General features: G+C 34.0%; 1 protein-coding gene across 3 annotated transcripts; it reads left to right on the top strand.

The window, feature by feature from the left end:
- The first annotated feature begins 648 nt into the window (after window positions 1–648).
- On the top strand, window positions 649–16,152 carry LOC150106106 (uncharacterized). 3 transcript variants are annotated; one of them, XM_090393854.1, is made up of 9 exons: window positions 649–1,236; window positions 6,331–6,489; window positions 8,641–8,802; window positions 9,368–9,526; window positions 9,656–9,814; window positions 12,518–12,634; window positions 13,763–13,828; window positions 14,647–14,688; window positions 14,773–16,152. In XM_090393854.1, the coding sequence occupies exons 1-9, from the start codon at window positions 1,180–1,182 to the stop codon at window positions 15,121–15,123; spliced, it is 1,272 nt and encodes a 423-aa protein (XP_090249980.1). In that variant the 5' UTR covers window positions 649–1,179; the 3' UTR covers window positions 15,124–16,152. The 3 variants fall into 3 exon arrangements, with proteins under 3 accessions (XP_090249980.1, XP_090249979.1, XP_090249981.1); XM_090393853.1 differs by having other exon boundaries at window positions 13,763–13,843; XM_090393855.1 differs by lacking the exon at window positions 6,331–6,489 and having other exon boundaries at window positions 13,763–13,843.
- The last annotated feature ends 10,916 nt before the right edge of the window (window positions 16,153–27,068 follow it).

Here is a 27,068-nt window from a genome sequence, read left to right as displayed (position 1 = left end):
AATCAGAGCTTACTCCACCTTTACTACGAGTTGCCCCTGTCATGAAAGGTTTGCTTACGCTTGGATCCGCCGAAACTTTTATAGTTTCTATATTCGGCAGGAAACTCTTGTAGTTCCTCTATTCGGCTATGAAATAATGTTGGATCCAATATCCACTTAATTTGAATAAACTTGCATACAATCCGCAACACTTAATTCTTAGAACCTCTGTAGTTCAGTCAGTATAGACGAAGCCCTTTGGTCAGAAAGACCTTGGTTCGATTCCCGTCTGACATAAACGTCATCTGGACTCTTTCGACTAAAGGTGAGTTAGCCGGCCTCATACGAAAGGAGGGGTTTTCTTCTCCCGGAAATTCGAGTTTTTCGTCCCTCGAAACAGACAAACCTGCCAATACCATACACGCAGTTTACAGACAAGGATACTTGGAAGGCCATGGGCGCTTATGTGCCTGTTAAAGCCACTGATGGATGTTAATTCTTTAGAACAAAATTATCAATTTCTACCCGATTGACAATAAAAGTAGTATCTATGAAGTAAGGGGAGGGTGTGTGTGGGGGGGGAAACCAAACGTGTCGAAAGTCGCCTTGCCTTTCTTACAAATTTCTGTTTTAAAAGTATACCGCAGAAGTCTAAACGCCTTGGTGATCTCTGTGCTCAATACATCTGAAGAAATGTGTTGTTAAAAAGAAATCCTATCTAAACTATTGGAATTAAATAACAACAACATTATTTCTGTGGATAGCTTAAAGGAAGTTAAGTTTCAGTAATCTAGCGATTTCGAATGGGATTCTTTCAAGTCACTTCAGTCTTCTCATTGAAAGACTGTCCTAGTCTTTCAAACCAAAGGGTTTTGTTTATATCGATTAAGTTAGTGTCTCACGAGAAGATGCTTTACAATTATTAATACATAATTATACTCGACTGACCATACAAGCGCTAATATACTTTGGTTTTAAACTAGTTCGATACAAATCGTAAAGTTTTACTACAAAGTAATGGCATATTGTATGCTCGAATTTTCTTGTTCATTAATCTGATCTGATAAAGTGAATAAATTTGAAGTTTTTTATTTACCTTATCTGAAGTTTTATTCGTTTTATTTTATTGTACTGGCTGGAGTCTAGAACATGAATTTCTTTCTGGGAATTATAATGGTCAGATAAAGCCACTTGACACCAATGAGGTATGTCCGTTGTATTCATTGTACACAAGACTTGGAATACACTAACGTTCTGGTAAGTTTTAAAGATGTGTGTCATAAATTTTTATTGGAAATTATCTTCATGCCATTATTCTGTATACATTATAATATGCAAAATTTTGATTAAAAATAGGAATGTGCGTTTCTTACCAAGAAAAAAAAATAGAAAGTGTGTATTAGTAACGTTTCCTTTCGTATGCTTTGTGATAATAATTGATTTGATTCAAGTCGTATTAACGTGATGATTTTACCCCAATTATGGCGGTCTCTTTTTCTCCCCCCCACCTCAGAGATTAAGTTATGTATATTTAAAGAATCTTCGTTTGCATCCCTTTTAGCTTTCTTGATTCAAATATGTTTACATTTGTTTATTTTCTCTATTACTATATATTTAATTCTTTCATTATTTATTTCATGATCGTATAGAATATATATTGATGTATTTCTCATAAATGCAATTCTGTCTGTGGTTAAGCTGTGTTTGTTCTTTTTTTTTGTTGTTGTTGTCCAGGTTTCGCTTTCACAAACTATGTGATTTTAGAGATATAATATTTCACTTTATTATTCAGATATAATATTCACCTTCTGAGGGGATGGTGCAGAACATCAGTAGAATGGAAGTGACGGAGGCCATGAAGAGGATGAGGAATGGAAAAGCGGTGGGCCCCGACAGAATTCCAGTGGAGGCATGGAAGGCACTGGGGGAAGAGGGAATTGACTTGCTGTGGGACCTGTTCATGAAAGTTTGCCAACAGGAAAATATACCCGAGGAATGGAGGGAGAGTACTCTTGTTCCCATCTACAAGGGTAAAGGGGATGCACAAGACTGTAAAAATTACAGAGGAATAAAGTTGATGTCCCACACAATGAAGATCCTAGAAAGGGTTCTTGATGGAAGATTGAGGAAGGAGGTGGAGATTGCAAAGGAACAATTTGGCTTCATGCCTGGTAGATCAACAACAGATGCTATCTTTGGGTTACGACAGATGATGGAAAAATATCGAGAGAAACAAAGGGAGCTACATCTGGTATTTATTGATCTGGAGAAAGCATACGATAGAGCGCCAAGGCAAGAAGTCTGGAGGTGTCTGAGGGAGAAGAAGGTGCCGGAGAAATATGTCAGGTTGGTGCAGGAAATGTACAGAAATGTGAAGACAAGTGTTCGGACCTGTTTGGGACAGACAGAAAGTTTTCAAGTAACAGTTGGCTTGCATCAAGGGTCAGCATTAAGTCCGTTTCTGTTTAATATTGTGATGGAGGTGGTAACAGAGGAGGTGAGAGAAGATGCACCTTGGACAATGTTGTATGCAGATAACATCTTGCTGTGTGTAGATTCAAGAGAAGAAGCGGAAACTAAACTGGAAAGATGGAGAAAAGTACTGGAAGAGAGAGGTATGAGACTGAGCAGAAGTAAGACAGAGTATATGTGTTGCGCAGTGGGCGGTGGCCAGGAGTCAGACCTGGAGCTGGAAGGAAATGTCATCAGGAAGGTGAGAGACTTTAGATACTTAGGTTCGACAGTGGAAGAAGATGGAGGAGGTGAGAAGGAAGTGGGATGCAGGATACAAGCAGGTTGGAGGAACTGGAGGGAGATGGCTGGAGTGTTATGTGATAAGAGGGTGCCGATCAATCTGAAAGGCAAAATTTATAGGACAGTAGTGAGGCCAGCTATGACATATGCTATAGAAACTGTGGCCCTGAGGAAAAATAACATTAGCAGGATGGAAGTAGCAGAGATGAGAATGCTTAGGTGGATGTGCGGTGTGACCAGAAAGGATCATCTGAGAAATGACTATGTCAGGGGAACAGTGAAAGTTAAGAACTTAGGAGCGAAAATACAGGAGGCAAGGTTGAGATGGTTTGGTCATGTGATGAGGAGGGAGGACGAATATGTGGGAAGAAGGGTCATGCAGATGGATGTGCAAGGAAGGCGGAAGCGTGGGCGGCCAAAGAAGAGATGGAGGGAGCTGGTAGAAGAGGACTTGAAGATGAAGAACTTGGATGTGGTGACAGCCCAAGACAGGAAGGTGTGGAGGAGACTCATAAGAAACAGTGACTCCACTTAAGTGGGAGAAGCTGCAGAAGAAGAAGAAGAAGAAGAATATTTCACTTTAAAGATTATGCAACTGTGCGTGAGTGTGAGAGAATTTAGCAAAACATTTTTACACCTGTTATTAAGTATTATATAATTTTTATGACTTTTTTTTTTCTTTTTCATTGGAAATTATGTATCTACAGGGTGATCAAAGTTAAACTCTCTGTGTTTGACCCTCCTGTGGCGCGCCACCTAGTGGTCCAAATGCTACGAAACTTTGCAGTATAGTACGCCCACAGATACGAAATCCTTCTACACTTCTGCGATGTCAGAAGAAGGAGAATCCATTCCGATAATAGGGTAATCAATCCATATTGTGGGATGAGTGTTTATTATTACACGTCGGAAAATTAACATCTCTTTTATGAGTCATTGTAGTTTTTAAAGTGATAACTATTTTGCTTGTATAACAGTTGTATACAAGCAAAATAGTTGCATTATACAGTATGTTTAATGTGCTGCCCTTCGGTATGCCACAAATTGTATCCTTTGCACAGTATTTCCAACTGCAGAACACAGCTGGTCGGGACTAGTGCTGCGTTTTGCAGCCTTTCGGCGCTGTGAAATCAGAATGATTCCGATAAACTTTGACTTTGTGAAATCCCCAGAGCTACAAAGTCACAGGGAGTCAGATCATGTGAACGAAGTGGCCATGCAGCAGGAATGCACAGCTGATCACTCTGGCTTCCGTGAAAAGTTCTCGAAGAACCTCCTGTACGAATCGGCCGATGTGTGGAGGGACCCCGTTCTGCATGAAAATTGATGAATGCATGCACAGGCTGTGCTGTAGCTGTGGCAAAACAAAACGTTTGCGAATATCAGCCAACTTTCAAAGTCTTGCTGGCGTAATTACTGTGTCAGGGTTATCTTCACTGGCTAAAGATACAGAATCTTCCGTAGAATTTTCGTGACAGTTATGCAAGGCACATCCGTGTGTCTTGATACAGACGTAAATTGCAGTAACCAACGCTAGCATTCATAGCCTGTTTCACAGCGGCAGTAGCAACTTCACTCACTTGTTATGAACTGAGTTTGCGACCTCTTCAAGGTCTAACTCGCAACGATCCCGTTTCTTCAAACCGACTAATCATTCGTCCCAGAGACGAATTTCCACCATGGAAATAGTGGAACTCGTCGACATTTGTTCAGGCGATGAAATTCGCGGAGTGCTTAAGCAGCAATACCGTTGTTTGGGTAGTACGGCCTCACGAGCAAAACACAAGGTTAGTGAGATCAGTACGGACGGTATTAACAACTAGAATGAAAGGGAAAAATCCCATGTCCATCTTTTTAAACCCTTCTGGCAGCTGCTAAAGTTGTGTGATATGCAAAATTCATGCATTTGGTGTTTGCAAACACCCCTTGGTGGTGAATTTTGTAATCACGTTTTTTTTTTTTTTTCTCTCGCAAATATGGTTTCCACATTACGCACAATGTATTACTGCCAAGTTTCACAGCATTTGGATCACTGGATGCCACTTCACAAGGCATTAAATAGGGATACTTTAATTTTAATCCCACTCTTAAATAAGAAAAAAAAAAAAAAACTTCTTGCAAAATGTGTTTTCTTTTTTTTTTTTTTTTTTTTTTAAGCTGGGTCTTCTGACCTTCATAAAGCCATTGCTTTAATTTTTCTGATGAAGTTTTCATTCCAAAACCTTCAGCTATGTTCTTTTGGAAATTAGCTTCTTAAATGACTCTCTTTATCAGTAATTATTACTTGGTCATCTCAGAACAGGAGTTAATGTCCTGTTCACTTTGTTCCATTCTATGCTTGCCTAGGAGATAACATAATAACACTGACTGGGAATAAACATCGTGTGCTTGTTGTTGTGACCCGAAATAACGGAGAAAGAATTTTACTCTCAGGTCTAATATTTATGCATTTTTTATGACTGTAAGCGCAGAGTGGAGAACAATGTCTTTGCTTGAAGATACTCTATATTAAAAAACAATAACGAAGGAGAATGCTATTTTTCGTTGGTATATTTTAATTAAATTCAAAAAGAGAAAGGGAAAAAAATATTAACCCAAGTAGCTATGATAAGCCCATTCTAAGTAGAACTTATAAAATGCATGTATGTGTACACAGAATTTTAACCCTCACCCACTTTTACAATTACCAAGTATATGGTATCGCAGATCGTGTTACTTTATCTTTGTTTATATAAAGTCATTATTAACTGTACTGTAAGCCTATTGATTGTTAACTAGTTTATTACCATATTTTCCTGATATTTTTGTATTATTATTACTATGTTTTTATCAACCTTAAATTCTTCAATACATATTATATAATGATTTTTGTTTATCTTTTTACATATTTTATGTAAATGTGGCTACTACTTCGTTTGTATTCATTATCATCGGTGGTATTTATTCGAACGTCATTCTTTCTCGATGCCCTTTCCACATGGCACTGTGCTTCTCTGTTGTTTCAGTTATTAGTGTCTTCATTTCTCTCGTAATCTTGGAGTGTAGTCTTCTTTTCTCAATTAACAGTTTGAAAGTGAATATGGGACTTCTGTTATTCATTCTTTCAGTATTTGCAGTGTTATTTATCTTGTATTATTTATTTGTTTTGGATCCACGCCCTAATCTGTCTGTTTGCTTTTGTCTTCTGACTTCACCATACTCGTAACCAAAGTTCTTTATTTCTATCCTGGATTTTTTCGTGACTATCGTGACTATTGCAGTTTGAAACATTCCTAATTGTAATCTTTTATCTAACTATATTTTTATAAGCTTGTCCACTTACATGCCATGTGTATACATGAATTCAAATGGGAGAAAAACATTTAATACTTATAAACTGTAAACAGAGAAAACGAACGATCTTGGTGATGAAGGCAAATGTTTGTCAACCCAGACTGTTCAACTGTGCAGGTCACCACTCATCAGTTGTCCAAAACTCCCTGTCACCACGATCATTTGGAGAATACTGTAGCTAAGATAGTCATTTATGTCTTAAAATAACACCAAAGCATTGCGAATAAATAATTAAATATATTTTGTTGCTTGCATGTTCTGTAGGACCATGAAAAGAAATGTGACATTGACACGATTAGGTGTCCTTACTGCGATGCCAGAATGTACAGAAAACAACTAGACTCGCACATAAAGTACGGATGTCTTCGGTTCGGCCTGAGATGTCCACATTGCTCGCGTATATTTCAAAGGAAAGATTTTCGAGTAAGTCAAATAATACGTTTTATTATTTATTTCTTTATTAGTTATTCTTACCCAAAATCGCGATCGTATTTACACACAGACACATAAACGCACACTATTAATCGTCTGTTTCGATGTTAATATCGTTATAATTAATATTTATATTTCTTGCTTGCAATTGCTAGTGACTATAATTGCATTTTCAGTATTCGTGCATAAATGTTCGATTTATGCATGAATACTGTTAATTTCGTGAGTCGTTCTTTAAATCTCCCCCGCCTATTTGTATTTATGTTTCTATTTTAGTTTTGTAGTATTTTCCTATTTTTAATTTCTTGTGTGGCTCAGTTAAAATGGCGTGTGCGTACATAGCGCTAGACCGCTCCGAAGAAAGAGCGTTTTAAGTTCGAATCTAAGTCACACACTCTAATGCCACTAGAGGGACTTTTTCTAAGCTTCAACCGGTTCCCGAGTTAGTTGATCATTATGGAGTCAAGTATGTTTCTGTACTAAGAATGGCATAGCATTTATCATGTCATTTATTTTAAATAAATCTGATATTTTAATATCTTATGTTTTTCATCTTCGTATGGTAAAACATATCACAGACACGGGAAAGTATTTGCATGTCCTAATATTTTATCTTTTGTTTTGCTACGTAATGTTTTTTCCCTTCTCTGCGATTTCATTTAATAATTTTACTCATCTGTTTACCACCTTCTCATAAAGCTAATATAATTGATTATCTAAGCTAATTACTAATTACTACATAGTAATTACTAATTACTTACTAATTACTACATAGTAAGCTAGCTACTATGTAGTTGTTGCAATAATAATTGTTTGTTTGTTTTTTTTAACTGGTATAACCAGTGCTTCTCCCACGGGTTAGGAGTATTTTGCCAGTAATCCCCCATACTTTATTAAAAATTTCGTGAGTCGTTCTTTAAATTTCCCCCCTGTGTTTTGTATTTATATTTCTTTATATTTATTTTTGTCTAGTAGTATTTTCCTGTTTTTAATTTCATTCATGTGTGGCTCAGTGGAAATGACGTGTGTGTGTACATAGCTCTAGACCGCCCGAAGATAGTGCGTTTTTAGTTCGATTCTAATCGACATTAAAGGGACTTTTTCTGTCTTCGATCGGTTCCCGAGTTAGTTGATCTTTGGCACAGGCAAGTCTGTTTTTTGGTTCTGGTAACTCAAGAAAATCGACCGTAGAGCCAGTGTTAGGATTAAGACCACGAGATGGCGACACTTGACAGCCGTCTCTCTTCAGTTCATGTCGTGTATAATCATTGATTGTCTTGGGCTACTTATCGCTTGTTGGCTATCGGTGGAGATCGACTTGCCATCTCAGTCTCCAAAAAGTTGATGATAGGGCTAAAAACAGCCTCATCTACTCCGTATAGGGAAATAAAAGGCGTTAGCGGTTGTGTGTGTGTTATGGTTCTGATATTAGGTCATTCTTTAATTTATAAAATTTTACTTCTTTATTATCATGAGGACAAAGATTGAAAATAGTTTACCCATTTTTTGCTTGTTTGTTGTAATATTTTTAATATCTTTATTCGTGTAACATTTTTTCAAGTTTTTGGTTGTGGCATTTATATGCATAATTTTCTAGTTCTGTTAAAAAAAGTGTTTCATCTGTCTGTATGTTTTTCTTGCTTCCCTTTTTGTAATACTATTGCTTCTTCCGTACTCTATTTCTAGTTCTGTTGTCTTAATTTTTTTCCATTTCTTGTGATTGGCCTTTTTTTTCTACGTGTCTGTTCCAATTCATCTTTTACTTTTTGTTCTTTATCCCTTTACTTTATTTTGCTGCTTTTATCACTTGTTTCGAATTAACCCATTTTTGTCACTTTTAGTTAGCTTGATTTGAATCAAATTTTTGCCATTACCATATACTGATCACAATTGAATGTAGGAAATATTTTAATAAATTTAAAATGAGTACAGACTGAGTAGAATTAAAATGAGTACATTTTGATAATTTATCATAATCTCAATAAATTTAATGTTGAAATTTAAACATTAATTTTAATTTTTATATAGACGTTATAGGAGTTACTATAGCTTAATACCTTGACTAAAAGTAAAAAAAAAACATGTCTGTACAATATTTGATTATCTCTTGTAAATAATGTGAGCAATCAATATTTTTTTCAGCGTCACACACCTGTCTGCGGTTTTGTCCAAATTCAGTGCATGAACTGTGGGATCAGAATGAATCGAAAAAATTACTGGTATCACATGGTCAACGGTTGTTCCAAGCTGCAGATGAAAACTTGCCGTTTTTGTGAGAAGGAAGTTGTACAAGACAAGTTATCGGTATGTATTTGAAGATATCTCATTACAAGTAAACTTAAATTAATAAAACATACATGTTTGGAAGTATATCTGACATTGTTTCATGTATTTCTGAAAGGTCTAAAAATACAATGGCTATAAAAATTTGGACACTGACCCTTTGTTGCCAATGTCTGTTTATAGAAATATGGTTCCACAGACCGTATCGCTTCGATAAGATTGATATCGTTTGTAGAACTATTCATACATATTTTTAATTTAAGCAATTATGAAAGAAATATTTCTTCGCCTGAATTGTTGACTAGAAATTATGATTCACTTACAGTTCCGCCAGGATTTTGGCAACAAATTATGCATCAATATGATAATTGAAACCTCTTATTCCAGTCTAGTTCGTCTGAATAATACTTTGATCCCAAATGAGGCAGATGAAGAGTATTTGTCTTAGATACTCGATGCAATTACGATAAAAAGAGTAATGTATAGATGTCGTCTTAGTAGTATTTGTGCAAAAATGACAACCCAATATCCCATTTTTTGTATCACTTTATAATTCTTAATTCTTCTGTGTTCCGTTTTTCAACAGAATCATTTGCGCTTTTGTGATCACGTTGAGATAAAGTGTTTTCATTGCAATGTTGAAGTTAAACGTAAGGATTTGCAAACTCATCTAAATGATGAATGCCCCGAAATTATCATCAAGTGTCCCGGTTGTGAAATAGTCTTGAAGAGGAAATTAAGAGAAGTAAGTTTAGAAATGCTGTAGTGATTTTAATTTTTCACTTTTACCTAAAACATTTGCAAATTAATATTCGATTTCCTAACTTCCTTTTACGATGAAAATGAATTCTGATTTCGCTTTTGTGTGTTGTAGAAACATGAACGTAGCTGTGATTTTTCTGTGGTTAAATGCGAATATTGCAGTGTGAAAATGTTTCGTCTAAACATCAAAGACCACACTCACAATGAGTATCCAGATATAGACATCGCATTGTCGTCATTTGGGAACGTCTTTAGCAAGAAAGAAACCATAGTAAGTACTTTTGCGGCGTTAAGAATACAGATATCTTGTATTCTATAAAGTATCTTGTTTATAGAGAAAAGGTAGTTAGGTTGATCTCTGGTAGTATTTTCTTGTTTAAAAGGAAACGATCTTATATGGAATATGATCTTTAAAATTCAGTGAATTCAATCAAAATATTTTAATTTGGTAAAGTTTTTTAACCATAATTTCTTGCCAAGGCTTATTGTCTACTAATCAATGTACTGCAGAGTCATTATTTTTCTTCTCTCCTTTTTTTGTTTTTTAAATTTGGATAAAATAAACGTAAATTCTTCTCTTTCCCTCATGGCGGGTTGAGTTCCTCAAAGACAAATTTTTGCCATTTCTTTATGTATGCTGTCTTTTTTATGAAATTCTATTATGGAGTTTAAGTGGGTGCTTTCTTTAATGTTGTCAATCCCTTTCTTTCTTGGTCTTCCTCTGCTGGGCTGTAAATTCTACCATTTAATAATGTTTGGTAGGCTTTATGGGTTCATTCTTGAAACATGTCCAAACCAGCCTAGTTGGCTCATTTTAGTGCTGCAATTATTGTTTGTTTACAGTTAAGTTCTTCTCTGACTTTTTCATTTGTTTTTCTTTCTGTTCAGTTTGTTCTATGGATTTTCCTTAGGCATTTATTTCAAAAGCATTGAGTTTATACGGTTTTTTTTAAGATCCAGCATTTTATACCATAGAATACTGTGGAAATTATCATTGTTTTATATATCTTTAATTTGAGTTCTTTGCTTGATCTTTTCTTGTTCCATATGTTTTGTAGTCTGCCCATTGTTATCTATCCATTATGGATCTCGTGTTTGATGGTTTCGAAATAGTCTAAATCTTCATTGATCCTAGGTAATTGAACTGCTCTACTTGTTCTATATTATTGTTTCCTATTTTCATTTGGATTGCTTCCCTTTTTCTTCTATTACCATTAGTTTTGTTTTACCAAAATTGATTTTCATATCATATTTGACGCAGCTCGATAAGAATATTTTCTAATCATTCTTGGCTGTCTGTAGTGATAACCATGTCATCAGCGTAATTTAAATATATTATATTTCTTCCATTGACAGTTATTCCTTCATACATCTTTAGTCCTTCGTCTACTACTTCTTTTAGGTAAAGGTTTTGAATAAATATGGAGACAACAGACAGCCTTGCATAACTTCTTTTTTAATTGCTGTTTGATATGTTTCTATGTTTTTATAATTCACTATTGCTTGTGTTTATGAATAGTACTTCTTGATACAATTTAATAGGTATTTGTCGAACCCTCTGTTTTCTAGAATTTTAATGAGTTTGTTTCTGTTTATTGAGTCAAAAACTTGTTTGAAGTCAACAAAACGGCAGTAGAGTTTTTATTTTTGCCTCTCATAAGTTCTGCTAATCTGTTTAATGTGAAAATTGCATCTATTGTGCTTCTGCTATTTCTAAATCCCATTTGCTCTTCTTCCATCTGTTCTTCATAGGAAGGTTTAACTCCGTTTTGAAGAATCCTGATGAACAATTTATAGCCAGTGGCTTAGAAGGGTGATAGGTCTATAGCTAGTGCAGGAACTGATATCTCCTTTTCTGTGGATAGGTATAATCTGGCATGTTCTTCATTCTGTTGGGTAAATTTCGTTCCTTATATTTTGTTGAACAGTTTCCTTAGGTAATTTATTATGCTTTCTCCCCAATTTTCGAGAAGTTCTTTTTGAATGTTATCTATGCCTGGTGCTATATTATTTTCCATTTGTTTGATTGCTCTATGTATTTCTTCATTTAGGATGACTTTTGTGTCAGAAGTTTCTTTATATTAAGTCATATTCATTTATGTTAATAATTAACATAAATTAATAATTTATGGTAATTATTAACAAATTATTGCCGCAGTATACATAAATCATACAAAAACTTAATATTTTGTTTCAAAATACCTTCATTAAAAATTTTAACGAAAAGCCGGCTTCTCTTATCACTGCCCGTTGTTTTTCCTAATTGAGAACAAGAAAAAAAAATTTAAAAAAATAGCCTCATTACTCACTTCTTGTTTTTCCCACTTTTGGCGCTAGTAGTACTGTTGTTCTGTCAGATTACGGTATGCAATTACCATAGCACTAACTGTGTTTTAAAAAGAAGAGGCAACATCGTGCTTCGTATTTAGTACAAAAACTCTGATATTTTTTCATTCGCAGTCACAGGGGAATCATTTGCAACACTCCATGACGAAGATAGTTTTGTAGTTTCGCTTCATTATTTATTTTTTAATAACTGTTCAATCTATTTAGTCGCATCACGTGGCTAAGGTTTCTATAATTCACAACTTAAGTCTCATCACCAGAACTGTAGTATTAATAGCGCCTCTAGTGGAAAACGTATAAGTCAGTAATGTCTGAGTTCTTCCTTGTTATGACACAAGCTAGTTCTTGATAATTTTAGGATGTTTTAAAGGCAAAGTATAAGTTGGTTATGCTTCAGATGTGGAAATAACTAAGGTTTGTATCTTCGTGTGTTTAATTTTTCGAAAATAATAATAAAAACTGGACAGGGAAAGTAGGAAAAATACTTACTGCCATATCCACATTCATGTTATGATATACGGCGTCTGAATTATCTGTACAGTTAGGTGCTGTTTCATAAAATTATATGAATGATCGCCGTGCCAGATAATGTTTTATCACGGAAACATTTTATATACTTTCATTTCAGTATCAAAAAGAATACTGTCGACGAAAGACGGCCAATAGCCTTGAAAGCGTTTATAGTTCTAATCTCAGCAATCCAAAGGGGATAGATTCCGAAGTGCATCTCAAAGAGGATGTCTTGGTAAGTACTTTATAAATGCCTTCAAATATCCTTATTAACAAAGTGCACTGCTGCCTAGCTAGAATTAATTATATTTTTAATCTGAAGAGGCGACATTGATGTTCATAGGTTTTTGCATCTTCTTGCGTGTGAGATTATTAGAAAATCAATATGAAATGAAAAAAAAAATAGCTTCTCCAACTATGTAATTATTTTAAGGTGATGTTGTTACCCAGCGTCGTGTCATCTTTTATGCAGCACTCTTTCTAACAGTCTGTTTATGAGAGGACAAATCTCTAATACTAGCGACAATGTACGTGAATATTTATAAACACTCGTAAACAGATAAAATAAGAACATCGTATCGAAAGACAAAATGCGTTTATTATTATTAAAGCCAGTATTTTATATTGTTTTATATTATATAAATGTGTGTTTGGGGAACAGTTAACAATAAAATTGTTACTGTAGTTATCCGAAATTTGTGTAATTTCAGATAACTACAGCAGAAGCAGATGTATTGGGAGGAAGTGACAATATTCAATGCATAAGACAAAGAATTGCATGTCTTGGGCGAGTCGAGAGAATGTCGATTAATAATTTAATTATGAATTATTAATTTAAATATTGGATAATTTTAGATTTACAATCGAGTGAAAAAACAGCATCTCTTAAATTTTAAAAACACGTCGTTATTGTTTTAAACACATCTCTTAGCGAAGACAATCTTCTTTATAACACCAGAATAATCCTGTCTGCCAAAGCTTTTTTTTTTTATTTCGTTATTATCGTAAACCCTTTAGCGAAAAGAAGGATGTCACATAGTTGCTCTTCTCTTGGAGTATTCTAGCTTATGAACTGTTCAAATTTGATTTATTTCAAAATGCTGTCTATCTTCTGGTTAGAGCTGATGTTACCGAAACTTTTAGATGAGAAGAAACTCATGAGGTTTGTCTCTGCAACTAGAAACTCGTTTCCTATAAAATAATCAAATCTGTTTGTCAAATACCGGTGCTATGAATCTATAATGAATGATAATAGTGTATTTTACCTGCCTTTACATAACGTTTAAATTGAATTTTGCAGAACATTTTATGAAACTGTACAGTTGTTCAGAGAACACTAACTTGGTTAGATTTTTCCCTTTAGGCAGAAAAAAATAAAATGATAGAAGATTTGAAAAGTAAGCTTCGAAGTGCTGAAGATACCATCCAGGTATTTTCTACAATTGTAATTCAATTTTCATAAAATATATTTGATAAAATATTTATAGCTTTTGAAATAGATTACAAATATACATAATGTCCTATTTTTATATATTCATGTAATGACCTTTATAATGCTAAATGCATTTCATCCGTTTAATCTGTTCTTTAGAGAAACAATATATATTCTTCCTTTTTCAATATGTTTCATCTCCACTTCTGAAAGAAGCTAACCCCTCCCCTCAGTTTTCTGTTTATTATTCCATTTGATTTTCAGCTTTTCTCTTCTGTTGTAATTCCAGGAATTCTGACAATTTCATATTGTCATTTCTTCCTTTCTGTCTACTATAATAATATCTATATATCGTCAATTATTAACAATGCTGTTAATAATTAAGGATATCTTGTGTTTATATCTTGTAATGTGTCCAGTCCATTTCCATTATGAATTCATGATGTAATTGCTTTTACTCCAGCTCTTGATCATAAGTTATCACGAAAGGTTATCATGTGTCTAACATATTCCTTTCTACGTGTCTCTAAGAGCATGTTCCATTCCAATATCATTCCAAGTAAAATACAGGTAAGATACATTAGGCGAAAGCTTTCCTACCCAAACTAGTGGGAATATTACCTTTTGAAGATATCGTTCGTCCTGCCAAAAAGAGATCCAAACTAGTTTGAATTATTATTTTTATTTATTCTACTGGTCCAACTTCAATTTTTATGATTTAAGCAATGAAGAATGATCTAAGTTAATTTTAATGTTTCATTTTCTTTTAAAATCTGATCTATTCAATTTCAACCATTCTTTTTTTTTTTAATTAGGAACTACATAAAGAAATTCAAGATCTAAAGATCGAACTGAAAGTAAGTGAAAATCATAAATGCATGGTGTGTAGTATAAGTTATCATACATTAGGAATTTATATTTTCTTTCTTTTTTTCTTTCAGAAACCAGAACTTCTGTTTAACAAACCAACTGCCACCATTTCACCTCTACCACAAGGGGATCAAAAGCAGTTCAACACCCAACTGAGAGTCTTACTGCATGCTCATCAGTGTCGACAGGAGAGGTCATCCGCACAAAGGATCCGTTCGTGCTCTGTTCCTTTATGCTGGAGAATGCGAAATGTCCTCAACCACATAAATTCATGTAAGATCGGAACGATTTGTCCGGTGCCACATTGCGTGTCTTCCAAACAGATCATCGACCATTGGAACAGTTGTGTCTTCGGTGACTGTCCTGTGTGCCAACCTTTTCGAGATCAAGACACAAATCCAAAAATCTATTTCTCACTTTAAGAAGTGAATCTCTGGACTTCGATATCTGCAAATGCTGGCCTGTTTTTCTTTGTTTTCATCATTTCACGCTGAATTATGGACAGATGATTTTAATTCTGTGTTTTCAGTCTGTTCTTGTTTTAAAAGTATTCGACGTAGATGGCTACACGGAATTGGAGGATTGTTTTTGTCGTCCATAAAGCAGCCAAATCGGCCAGTGAACACATGCAATTAACAGACATAATTCGGCTTACCTTTATGAGTTTTATTTACTTGGAAAACGAACCAAATTTTAGATTCCATTTTAATCACATTGGAATCTAATTAGAAGATAGTCTAAATTTTTCCAATTTATTCAGGATATTTTCTGTTAATCCTAACAGAGATTGTTGATTCATATTCTGATTATTTTTTCTTTTATTCTCTCTTTCTCAATTTGGCAATTTTGCTACAATTACACCAGTTTTTTTTTTCCTTTGAATTGATTGGTTTATTTTTCTCAATGACCATTCCAAAATGACGTTCATTTGAAATGATGTACATTTCAAAGCCATGTAGGGTTAAGAATTAAGAATACAGTTCCTACAAATACTTCACATCATATCACACAGCTTAATAAGATTGAGTATTAGAGGGTCCATGTACTGTTTTCTAGTTAACTATAATTGCCAACTCGTTCAAGACAGTGAATAATAAACATGATCAGGAAATGTCTGTAAAATGAAATTTTAAAGACATGAAATAGTTCTTTCCTTTTACGATGCCCTTGATGTATTAAGGATATGTTTCGATTGTTCAATAGTTTATTTCTCTCTGCAAGAGATCTGTTAGTATGAAGTTTTGGTAAAATTGTCATTATCTAAAGCATGCATGCGTCATAAATATATATTTGTTTGTTACTTTATGTTAACTTTATTATTTACAATTAGTGGACATAGAATTGATGTTATTAATATATTTGTTTGATTACTATGAACTAGTTCATTAGTATACTGATCTCATATTGTTGAATTAAACGAGTTTGATTGAATCCCATCGCGAGAATTTGTTTATTGTAGCCAATTATTGACTTCAGATAGTGTAATCATTTTTTTTTTTTTTTGTCAAACACAAACCCTCCAGAAAACAATATAATCAGTGACGCGCATTAACACAACAGTCTCTGCCTTCATTCAAACCTAATAAAGCTGATTTATAGATAAGTATGTTATTTTAAATGTAAATCAGATTTGTATGTTCTTATTTCTTTTTACCTTCACACAGCTCAGATTTCAATAAAAGAATGTTGACTTAGACTTTCAAAAGACCCAAGCGATCCTGTTTTAATACCTTAAATAGATTAAACTGTTAACCATGAAACAGCTATTTGAAAAATTGATTATTTCAAAAATTAAAAATGTTATACTGCTGTTGGCTTTGATTTATTACACTCTGTATCAATATATCGTATCTGAAGAAACCATGAGTTCTAATCACACAATCACTTCAGCCTCTTCATCGTACTTACATGTTTTTTTAAATACTTATCATGAGTGAGTTATAAAATCCAAACTTCCTTTAAGACGCGGAAATAGTTTAATAAATAAATAAGCACTAAGAGTTTCAACATAAGCAATCAGAGAATAATTCGCGATAATCATTTGGACATTATTTTAAATGCTGATATTGAATTACTGGAAGACGTCCTATCTGATGATGATCAGCCTGTTTTCTACCCATTACAGGGTTGGGTCCACTTCTCCCATGGTAACCCACTCCATCTTGGAAGTGTGTGTGTGTGTGTGTACACACATACTTGGATGACTGAATGTGTGAAAGAGGAAGACAATCACGAACATCCATGCCTAGGCGAGATTCGAACCTGCAGCCTGTTGGCTAGAGAGTGTACACGCTAACCACTCGGCCAACCAGGCTGACATGTCTCTACAGAAATAATGTAGACATTGGAAAAAACATAATTCCAATAACATGTATAGGTTGATATGCTGTTAAAAATCACTTTTCATTGCCGTATTGATGTACGTTGAATGCAGTAATCTAATGAATAGGACTAATCGGTTTTTCCGCCTTTTTCACCTCCTGTACAGGGGCAGGGGAGCTCGGATAATAGCTTTTTCTGTTGGGCTCTTGTTTGTCACTTTAGAAACATTTTATCAGTGGGTTCAGAATGACTTGTACACTTCCACAATCAATCAGAAGAATCGGTTACTCACTTCTGGCATTAGCGTGTTGGATTTATAGTATGAAGAAAGACCACGTTATAATAAGAAGAATCGTGTAGGAAACCGACAAATAATACACGAAGCTCTCCATTACCAGGTCTCTTCGATGAAATAGCGTACAGGTGAATATCTGTTCATCATACGGTGGTGTCGTTTTCTAATTGTATCAGTCAACAAGGGTTTTTCTTTTAGAGTTGTTTTAATGTACGCTGGATGCTATCTGCACTTCAAAGAACAAATAAGATTCAAGGTCAGTACGGCTTGCCTGCAAACAGCAAATTCCTTCGCAAACTTTCATTTGTGACTTATCAGATGCAGGCTTCCGTAGCTCAATTGCGATATTTACCTTTTTTGTTTAGGAAAGACCTGGGTTCGACTCTTTTAAGAAACGAGGAACCTTTATAAGAACTTCTCAACAGAAAGCAAATTAGCTAGCATCACATGAAACTGGCAGGTCTCCCTTCATATCCCAAAAGTTAATAAACACACCCGCTTCTTCGCCATCATTTCATCATGTGTAGTTCCAAGTAATATTGACTGAACATAAGTCCTCGGGACTGGCCGCTGTAATGGAAGGCATGAGTTTGAATTATTATGCATATCCTTTTTAAGAGGAGCAACTTCCATTTTAAATTTCTTCCCCTTATTATTGATCATTTCCTGATAGATAGATATATGAACAGTTTTCCCATAATTCTCATCTGTTTCATTTTCTTATAAATACCTATTTTATAAAACCTTCGTTGATCTAATAAAGAAGAAACAGGCATATAAAAGAAGTTAGAGATCCATGGAGGACACAGCTGTTTATCACATGCAATCCATAAAATTCTCTGAAGTTTTCCGTGACTATATTACAAATAGAAAACAACATTGGTAATGACTATATATATACATAAAATTACGAGAACAGTTAATTTATACATAAAATTACGAGAACAGTTAATTTAGACACACTATCTCGAAATATACAAATAGCCACACCTGTCTTTCAGCCAACTTAAATGTTTTTAGAAATCAAGTTTTGAACATTTCTATCTTTCGTTTTGATGTTCGATTCTTGTGTCAATCCTTGACACAAGAATCGAACATCAAACGTTTATCCTTGTGAGAATACTCTAAATCTCACTGACTCAAAAGTATCACGGAACGCATCAGCGTGGACCCTGATCAAAGCCACATCAGTGAGAGCGATGATATAAGCAAGTAACCAGTGGATTGCGGTCCACATCAATGGGAGCCAGATCCAAGAAGATGAAATGTTAAAATCAATATAAATTCATGTCGTTCCTGTATAAATAGTAAAACGGTGTCATCATACTTTTGAAATCGTGTGGATTAGAAATAACTAAAGTAAGATTTTTCAATAGATACAACGTTTATCATACTTGGCAAGAAATTACGCTCTTGTTTTTCTTGACATGACTTGTTTTTCCTTTATTCTTGTCACCATATCCAATTTCTTGTCAAGTATTAAATGCTGTCGGAATTTTAATGCTTACATGCAGTTGAAGAGCCTCCGTAGTTCATTCGATGTAGACGAAGCTATTTGGTCGGAAAGACTTGGGTTCGATTCCTGTCCATGCTGATGTGGTCTCTTTCGACTAAAGGCGGGTTAGCCATCTCATACGGAGGTAGTGAGTTTTTTCACCCGCAAACTCGGGTTTTTCGTTCCCTTAGAACAGACAAACCGTCCCCGTGAACACACACGGATGTACAGCCATGAATACTTACGACAATATGTGGAAGACACGTGTCCTTTTTCCACAGTGCTCAGAAATGAAAGAAATTACTATATGATATTAAAAAAAATGCAGCGAAAAAAAAAATTCATCATGAAAGAAATATCTTTCATCGTGAAAGAATAAACTGATACATGAATTCATGTATCAGTTTATTCGAATATACAAACTTTTTTTTTTACTTTTTCACTAAGGATGAATTTAAAAAGTCTCATCATATATAGATGACGTTTTTTCCTTGTCTTAAAAATCTTCAGACAACTTAACTTAGTTTATCCTAAGAGAAAATCGTTAATCTGATTCCCTGGTGGCATTTTTTTTCTTACGTGTATTTCTTTTTGACATGACTGCGGGTATCGCATGTCATCTATGGGTCGAGCACATGTATTTGTGCTCGACCCATAGATGGCTTTGGTTTTGTTCAGAACAAATATCCATTTTCATTATGAAAAATAAAATAAAAGTGAGCAACATGATCTTATTACAAGCACAAAAAATGTAGTGTGCTTCAAGTTAATTAATTTTGAACATTGAGAGAACAATAAAAAAAAACATGCTTAAATATCGAAATAGTAACTCCTGCCCTAAACTAAAAAGTTATTTAATTCCACAGAACCATTTTCATTTGAATATGGAGGCACACAGTAAAGCTCATTTACTGACTCAAATGCACTCTATTTTATTGTACGTCATGAATTTTTTCTCATGTTATATAAATAGTCTATAGCCAATCCAAACAATGTCCTTTTCTATAGTATTATAAAAGTTAATGGTACGTCAAAATAATGGCATGGTACAAAGAATTGCTGATTAGAAACAAATGTTAATTTGAAGCTAGTTTACACAATTTAAAAATGGCGCTACTTCTCTAGAATTAGTCCATTGGGATATTACGGATTCAGCGATAATGAGCCCGCCTTATGATTTTGGGTTATGGAAACTAAATAGCCCTTTAGCCTAACCGCTTAACCAGAGAGAGAGAGAGAATATACTGCACACAATTCATTTTCTCTTTTTTACTCTCGGATAGCAGTAGGGTGGGCTCTTTGGGCTTCCACAGAATATGCACGTGTATTGTTTCTATTTGCACTTTTATAGAATGTACTGAACTCATCCTGTATTAACTGTCATTCGTTGAACATCCTGATTAAAATAGTTGATTTAAATGTTGAAATAAAAAAATTCAACTGTTCGTTGAATTTTTTTATTTGTTCCTTTCAGAAAGTCTTCAGAAAATATATGTCCTGATCGCATGCAACAGTGGATTCGCATATCAGGTATGTATAATTCTGATGCTATACCTTTAATATCCGTGTTATGAAGTCAAAAGAGAAAGATACGTTAAAAGCATGGAACTACGAACTGTTACTCTCTATCACAATAACCCTTAAGTGAACAAAATTATTCACTAAATATTCCACTTGAATATAATATTAATATGAAATAGAACTCAACTCTGAGTTGATTTTCTTTTCTTTTCAGAGTATTAAGCCAGCTCTGTTACGATTACATCCATTGCGATGTGTCAATATTAAGTTTTTTAGTCATCGATATCCAGAATTTTGCGATGAAGCCTGCGCTAATCAGAAAGTAAGTATCATTCCATAGTATGTACCTTAAATTATAGTATAAAGAGGCGATCCTCGGAGGAAAAACATCTTGCTATTTTTACAGAAGTCACTCTAATGCCCTCCATAAGTTCTCGTAATAAAATAGTAATTGAACCCGGGTTTTCCACAAGAGGGCACTGTCGCTTTTCTCTTAAGCGTGACCAGCAGATATTCTGGAAACTTGTAATACTAATTAGATTGATGGGATTTAACTGAAAATCAGCTTTAAATTTATATATAAAATAGTTATTATTCACCCAAACCAACACCACTTCAGGTATCAAAAACAGTTGAGAATTAAAGCCCATTTCTCAATATCGGATCTAATCAAGTCCAGTAAACTTAATGGAACTATTATATTTAAAACCCACTGAATTCAATAAACCTTAATCTTTAATAAATACGTCTATAATTAAAACTGCTAAGCCTTCTCTTTAACCCTACTAGTAGTTGTAGTAGGGAGTCGTTGGAGTCGGAAACGACTCGATGGAACATAACAAATACCAAAAGTCAAGATGTTAAATAAAGCACGTGTAAAATGAATGAAGAGGCAATACATACAATCTGAAAGAAAAAATGTTTTACGGAAGAAGCATAAGATAAGTGTTCATAACAGCTGGCTTCATGAGCACAAATAGCAAAAGCAAAGACTAGGAAGGGCATTTACAATATTAATGAGGCTAAAAAATCCCACAGAGTATTTTTTATGTGATCAGCCGAAGAAAGAATGATTAGGAAAGGATAGCACTGATTGATGAAAATGGTGGAACGATGACCACTGCAAATTATATAGTTGAGGTATTTAACGAGCAATTCATAAACGTATTTCATTCTTGTGAATGTGACATCATGCAGAACTTGAATGCAGTGGGAAAGGAGGAGGAACAGGACGAGCTGTTAGTAAGTGAACAGGAGTATATGAAGAACTGAATAAACTTGATGTTAATAAGATTTCTAGGACTTGATATTTCACCATAAGTTTGGAGGGAATGTTAAAGATAGTTAACAATAGTTTGGACACAAGTCTTACACCGGGCCAATTTCTAAAAGAGTTGGAACTTGACCCAGTCTTGCACTAGGTCCATCTGGGATTGTGGTTAAATTGCTAGAGCGGTTAGAAATGATTCAGAATTGAGTTAATAGCAAAATACTTTTTGATGGCCAGCTTGAGTTTGTTAAAGGACGATCGTATTTTAAAATTTGCGTACTTATTGTAACTGAGTGACACTGCATTGGATAACGGGGATGCATAATTAGTGATCCATTTAGATATTTCAAAGTACTTTGATAAATTGCACATAACATGCTAGTAATTCATTTGGAATTGATGGGACTAGATATTAAATTAGTGCTTTGAATTGAAGATTAGTTGTCTGATAGGTAACAGAGAATTGTCTATTTAGTAGCGATATCCTAGAAGAAGAAAGTAACTAGTGATGTGCCCCAAGGGCCTGTTTTGTTGCCGTTGCAGTTCAACTTGTTTGTTTGTTAATGATGCATGGAGGGATCTGAATAGTGATATGCAGATGACGGAAAGTTGGGAAAAACTATGAAGAGTAGAGCGGATGCTGTGGCTTTGCAAGAGGACTTGAATGCACTGACTGAATGGGCAAATAAATAGGGTACTCGGTTTATTGTTGAAAGTTGTAAAGGTTTGAAATTTGGGAAGCAAAGTTGGAATGTGGAGTACACAATTGTTGGAAATATCTTAAAACAGATAGAAAAAAGAGATGAGAGAAGTTGGAGTAATTGTCAATGCGTAATGATAAAATGCGTAAATTATTTCTTAAGCTGTTTTTATTCTTATGTCCTCAGAAATGAAAGCGAACTGGATCTAGATATTAAAAAGGAATGTAATGAAATATGGTTGCACAGCCATTGGGTCTAAGTTTGTTCTCTCTCTCTCTCTCTCATATAAGGCTTTTTCTTTTTATTTCAGATGGATGCGATGCCACCATACTTCCATCATATCATATTGGTTTCAGCACTTTGACTGAATAATAATAATATGCAGAACACCATTCTGTTTTATCATATTCTGTCTGCAATTTAATATGCTAATATCAGCACATGTTTACTGGATTGTTTTAAATAGTAACTAATTCTTTTAATAGTCCTTCATCTAATTCCCGATTGTTGATTTTTTTTTCTTATTGGAAAAAAAATTTAAAAATATCGTGTGTTCTTTCCAGGCAGTTGAGCCGCTTTGCTATATTGAAGAATATATTGGAACATGGATGGGAGTGTCTTTGATTGCGGTTTATGACCTTGTGGAAACCCTGTTGCTGATCACAGTAACCATATGCCAGCAATCTAGAAAGAAATGGGAATTGAATTATGAATACCCACCCAAGAATGAAGAAATCAGTGAAGCAATATATCCAAATGCCTACCAAGACTCGAATACTGAGTATTCGAGTCTTAGGAGGGTATTCAGACAACTCAGCGAACGGACTACTCAATCCGTTCCTGCAAAACGAGCTCTTGAACGTAAAGTTCCAAAGACAGAAAAAGATATTCCTTAGCAAGAAGTGAACCAGACAGGCTTCAATAATTATTTCTAGTAACGCCAAGAAAAGTATCAGTACTACACCCTGTTTTAGCTTGATGTTAAGGAAAATAGTTACTTCAGTAGGCTGTGTAATATAGTCGATGACCATCGAACGTAAGACGTGTTTCTTTTTTTGCTTTTGAGTCACGGTTCTCACATATTGGAATTAGTTATTTAATGATTCATGTTTACTCTTTTATTTTATTTTTTGTTCAACCTTACCCGGACAAAGCATGCGCAGCGAACTAGTCAGTAGAACTATTTTTATAGCAACCAATTAAAAACCCTGTATGTTTTTGCTGTATTCTTTTTTTAGTCGAAATCACCACATACTTATCATTTTCTATTCAATGTTATGATTAGTTTATTTCTTTGCGATAATGCAAATTAGTTGTGTTTTTACACGCAGGAAGAGATAAATACTCTAAAATAGCTGAAAACTTAGGAATCGGATGAGAAAGAGGAGCTGGACTAGGGTAGAGGTATGTAGTTTCGAGATCTTAATCTGTGGCAGATTAAGAAAGGAGCAGGATCAGTTAGCATAATATAGTAAATGAAATACCAGAAAAGTGTGGAGTCACATGATAATTTCAGAGTAGCAGCAGAAGTGAGAGTCCCTTTGCACTTGAGCAGTAAGTATTTCTCGAAGTATAAATCTAAATGTGCAAATGAGGTATGTTTTCAACATGACATTTAATTGATCAACGAACCTATTAATAAGAGGTTCATTGATCAATTAAATGTCATGTGCGATTCCCATTGGTGTACAAGACCAGAGAAGACTAAAGAATGTAGCTGTACCATTTCTTAATGTCCAGGAATTACAAATATGTCCAACTAGTGAGGTCTTGTCGAAGCTTTAGCTGTATGTTGAAGACAAGTAGAACACGACAAAAGCATTTCTGAGTTATGCACAACATAACTCAGTTATGTTGTGCATAACTAATTGCCTAGAACATTCTAGGCAATTAGTAGAATGCTCATGCTATGTGTGGGAAAAATGCGCATGAATAAAAATAAGCAATAAATAAACTCTATGATTAATAAAATAAAATGTTGGAATAATTTATTTTTCTAAGCTTGCATTTGATATTCCTTGAATAAGCGTCATTTAGTTGAGCAGAATACAGATAAAAGAATTTGAGCATACACAAAAATAAATAAATAATAAGATCGTAATGATGATTAGGTAGCTTAGTTGAAATGGCAAACCATTTAGGGATATCCCAATATTAAGACTATGAATTGAATATACTGTATAAGTGCTAGGTGTGCTGTTCGTCAGTCGTTTTGCAGGATGCTGTTTGCTAAATAACGTGAACTTGGTAATGGTTACTGAAAAACCTTGGCATCTATGGACCATACGAAATTAGTATTCAATGGATACATTTTAAAGTCTTTACATTTTATCAGATATAAATAAGACTTATTTCAAACATGCCTTTTTGCAAAGTATGTTACACACTGCAAAAGATAAAATAGTTTCTTCCGATCATGTATATATATATGTGTGATCAGAAGATTACAATGCATACATTAGCTGATAGAATAAATAAATCTTGAATCTTCATACAAACAGGATGTATTTTCATCATTCATTCTTTTTTTTTCTCAATCGCACATCTCATTTGTTGGTTGTTTTGAAGAACACGTTCACTCAAGTCGGGCGCCACCATTAAAATTTTCCTAGCAGTTTCTTGCTTGCGATTATTATTATTATATTATTTTGAAACACAGTAACAAGTAAATAATATTATTGGCGTTTCAGTTTTATGACGAGTATTATTTATTATAATTTGAGAAATAAGCATAAGAAAGTTTTGCTTTTAAAATTTCCACTCAACATGAATAATTATAGAAATCTTTAATTCAAATAATTTTGGATAAATCTAATTAAAACTAAATGGTTTTAATGGGAAAAATTGTATTTGATCTGATAATTAATCAGATATACTCCTCCTGTATATATCACGTTTTTCATGTTAGAAATACGTAACCATAACCCTTGTCAAGTTCTAATACATTACAATGTTTAAAGAAGATAAATATTTAACAAACTTTGGTTCTTCCATATTTGCATGAAATAAACTTTATTGTCCGGTGTTCCATCAAGCCACTTCCCCGCTTATTGAAGGACTGAAGTGACTTGAAAAAAAGTTCCACGTTTGGTACCTAGAGCAAGTTTCCGGACTATGTGAAAAATAAATTTTAAAAAATTACGAAAATATACATAAAATTAATAAAATAATAGAGGGGAAATAATCCCTAACCCACCCGCGATAGGAATACAAGCAATCTTTTCGTGAGTGGGAGAACCACATAAATAAATAAATATAAATTTAAACACCTGAATAGTTCATTGTTCGCATTCTTGGGTTACTCCAAGCTCAAGGTGAGCGTTTATGATTGTAAACTCTGTGGCGAATTTTTCTATTTTACGGCGGAATAAACCTTTGTGTAGGAAAGGTCATGCCACTTCTATAAATACCGAGGAAAACTCCCCTTGGAATCCTGACGAAACAACTCATTTTGTAATTCATGAGGCACTTTGTTTAACTACTATACAAGCGTTTGCCATAATTGGTGATATTGCTCGGAAGATGGCAGTGTTCGGCAGTTTGGTAAGCTTCTACACACAGTCTGTTTTTACGAATGTTTCCATTAACGTTGTCCAGCAGAATTAGCATCCCTAATGTCTACTAAATTCTACTAAACTCTACAAAACCTCATTTCTACTAAACCTACAGCAACACGAACAACAGTTGCCCATGTTCCTCTCGCACTTGATCCTGACTCATGGATCCTGTTACTTTCAGTTAGCGTTCGTTCTGTGTAGTCGGGGAATACTTCATTACACTAAGTATTCTCAATTCTTTATATCTTCAACAGATTACTTTTTCTCTTCATCACTTCCCACACACGCCATTGATTTGCTAATAGATTTTGGGCTTCTCATGTGTGCGAGTGATATAAAAAATAATAATAATAAATATTATTGTTATCGTTGTTATTATTATTAGTAGTAGTAGCACCGAAATTTGTCGGTTATAATTACTAGCAAAATTTGTCCCTGGACAATGATTCGGTTGTCCAAATAGCAGCGAGGATATTCAATCAGCACTTAAAATGGTATATGCTCATATATGTGCCAGGGAAGCAGTGAAATAAATATATTGGTTAAGAAATTTAACATATATTAAATTATTTAATATATATTAAATTAACAGATATAGCATATATGTTATAACATATATAATATATAATTAATATATATCATATTAACAGATATGTACCACGCCAGAGATGTCCTAATTTTCTTGTAAAATTACTTACTTGAAAATTTTCCTCACAGTTGGCATTAAACATACATCATAATAATCCATTCTAAGTTTTTACAAATTTTAATTTTAATATTTCGATTTTAAATTATTTTTAAAAATCATATAAATCAAGTGGATATTAAAATCAAACATAATTAAAAAATCATATTTCAATCTTTTTAGTTTGGTTTTAAAAAAATTAAAACAAATGAATTATTTAAAAACTTTATTAATATTCCTTTAAAGTGTTTTAAGTAATCTTTGCAATATCAATAAACTAAAACACATGCTGTATTTTAGTTTACTGATATTGCAAAATATATTCTTAAAATCACGATCTCTTATTTTCTATTAATAATTATTTTCCGAATTTTTTGCATCTTTCGCTTTTCCATATATCACTGAAAATCAATTATATAACACCCTGCATTTAAGGTTTATATACAACAGCCTTAAAATACATCATTATCGTCAATATTTTTACACAACTAAGTGGAGAGTTAATGACGCAAGCGCCGTGT

This window comes from Typopeltis vanoorti, chromosome 6 (genome assembly GCF_054136105.1).
Source record: "Typopeltis vanoorti isolate ZY-2024b chromosome 6, IOZ_Tvanoo_1.0, whole genome shotgun sequence".
NCBI lineage: Eukaryota > Metazoa > Arthropoda > Arachnida > Uropygi > Thelyphonidae > Typopeltis > Typopeltis vanoorti.
The sequence above is the reverse complement of the archived record's forward strand: the minus strand, read 5'-3'. Positions and strand labels throughout refer to the sequence as shown.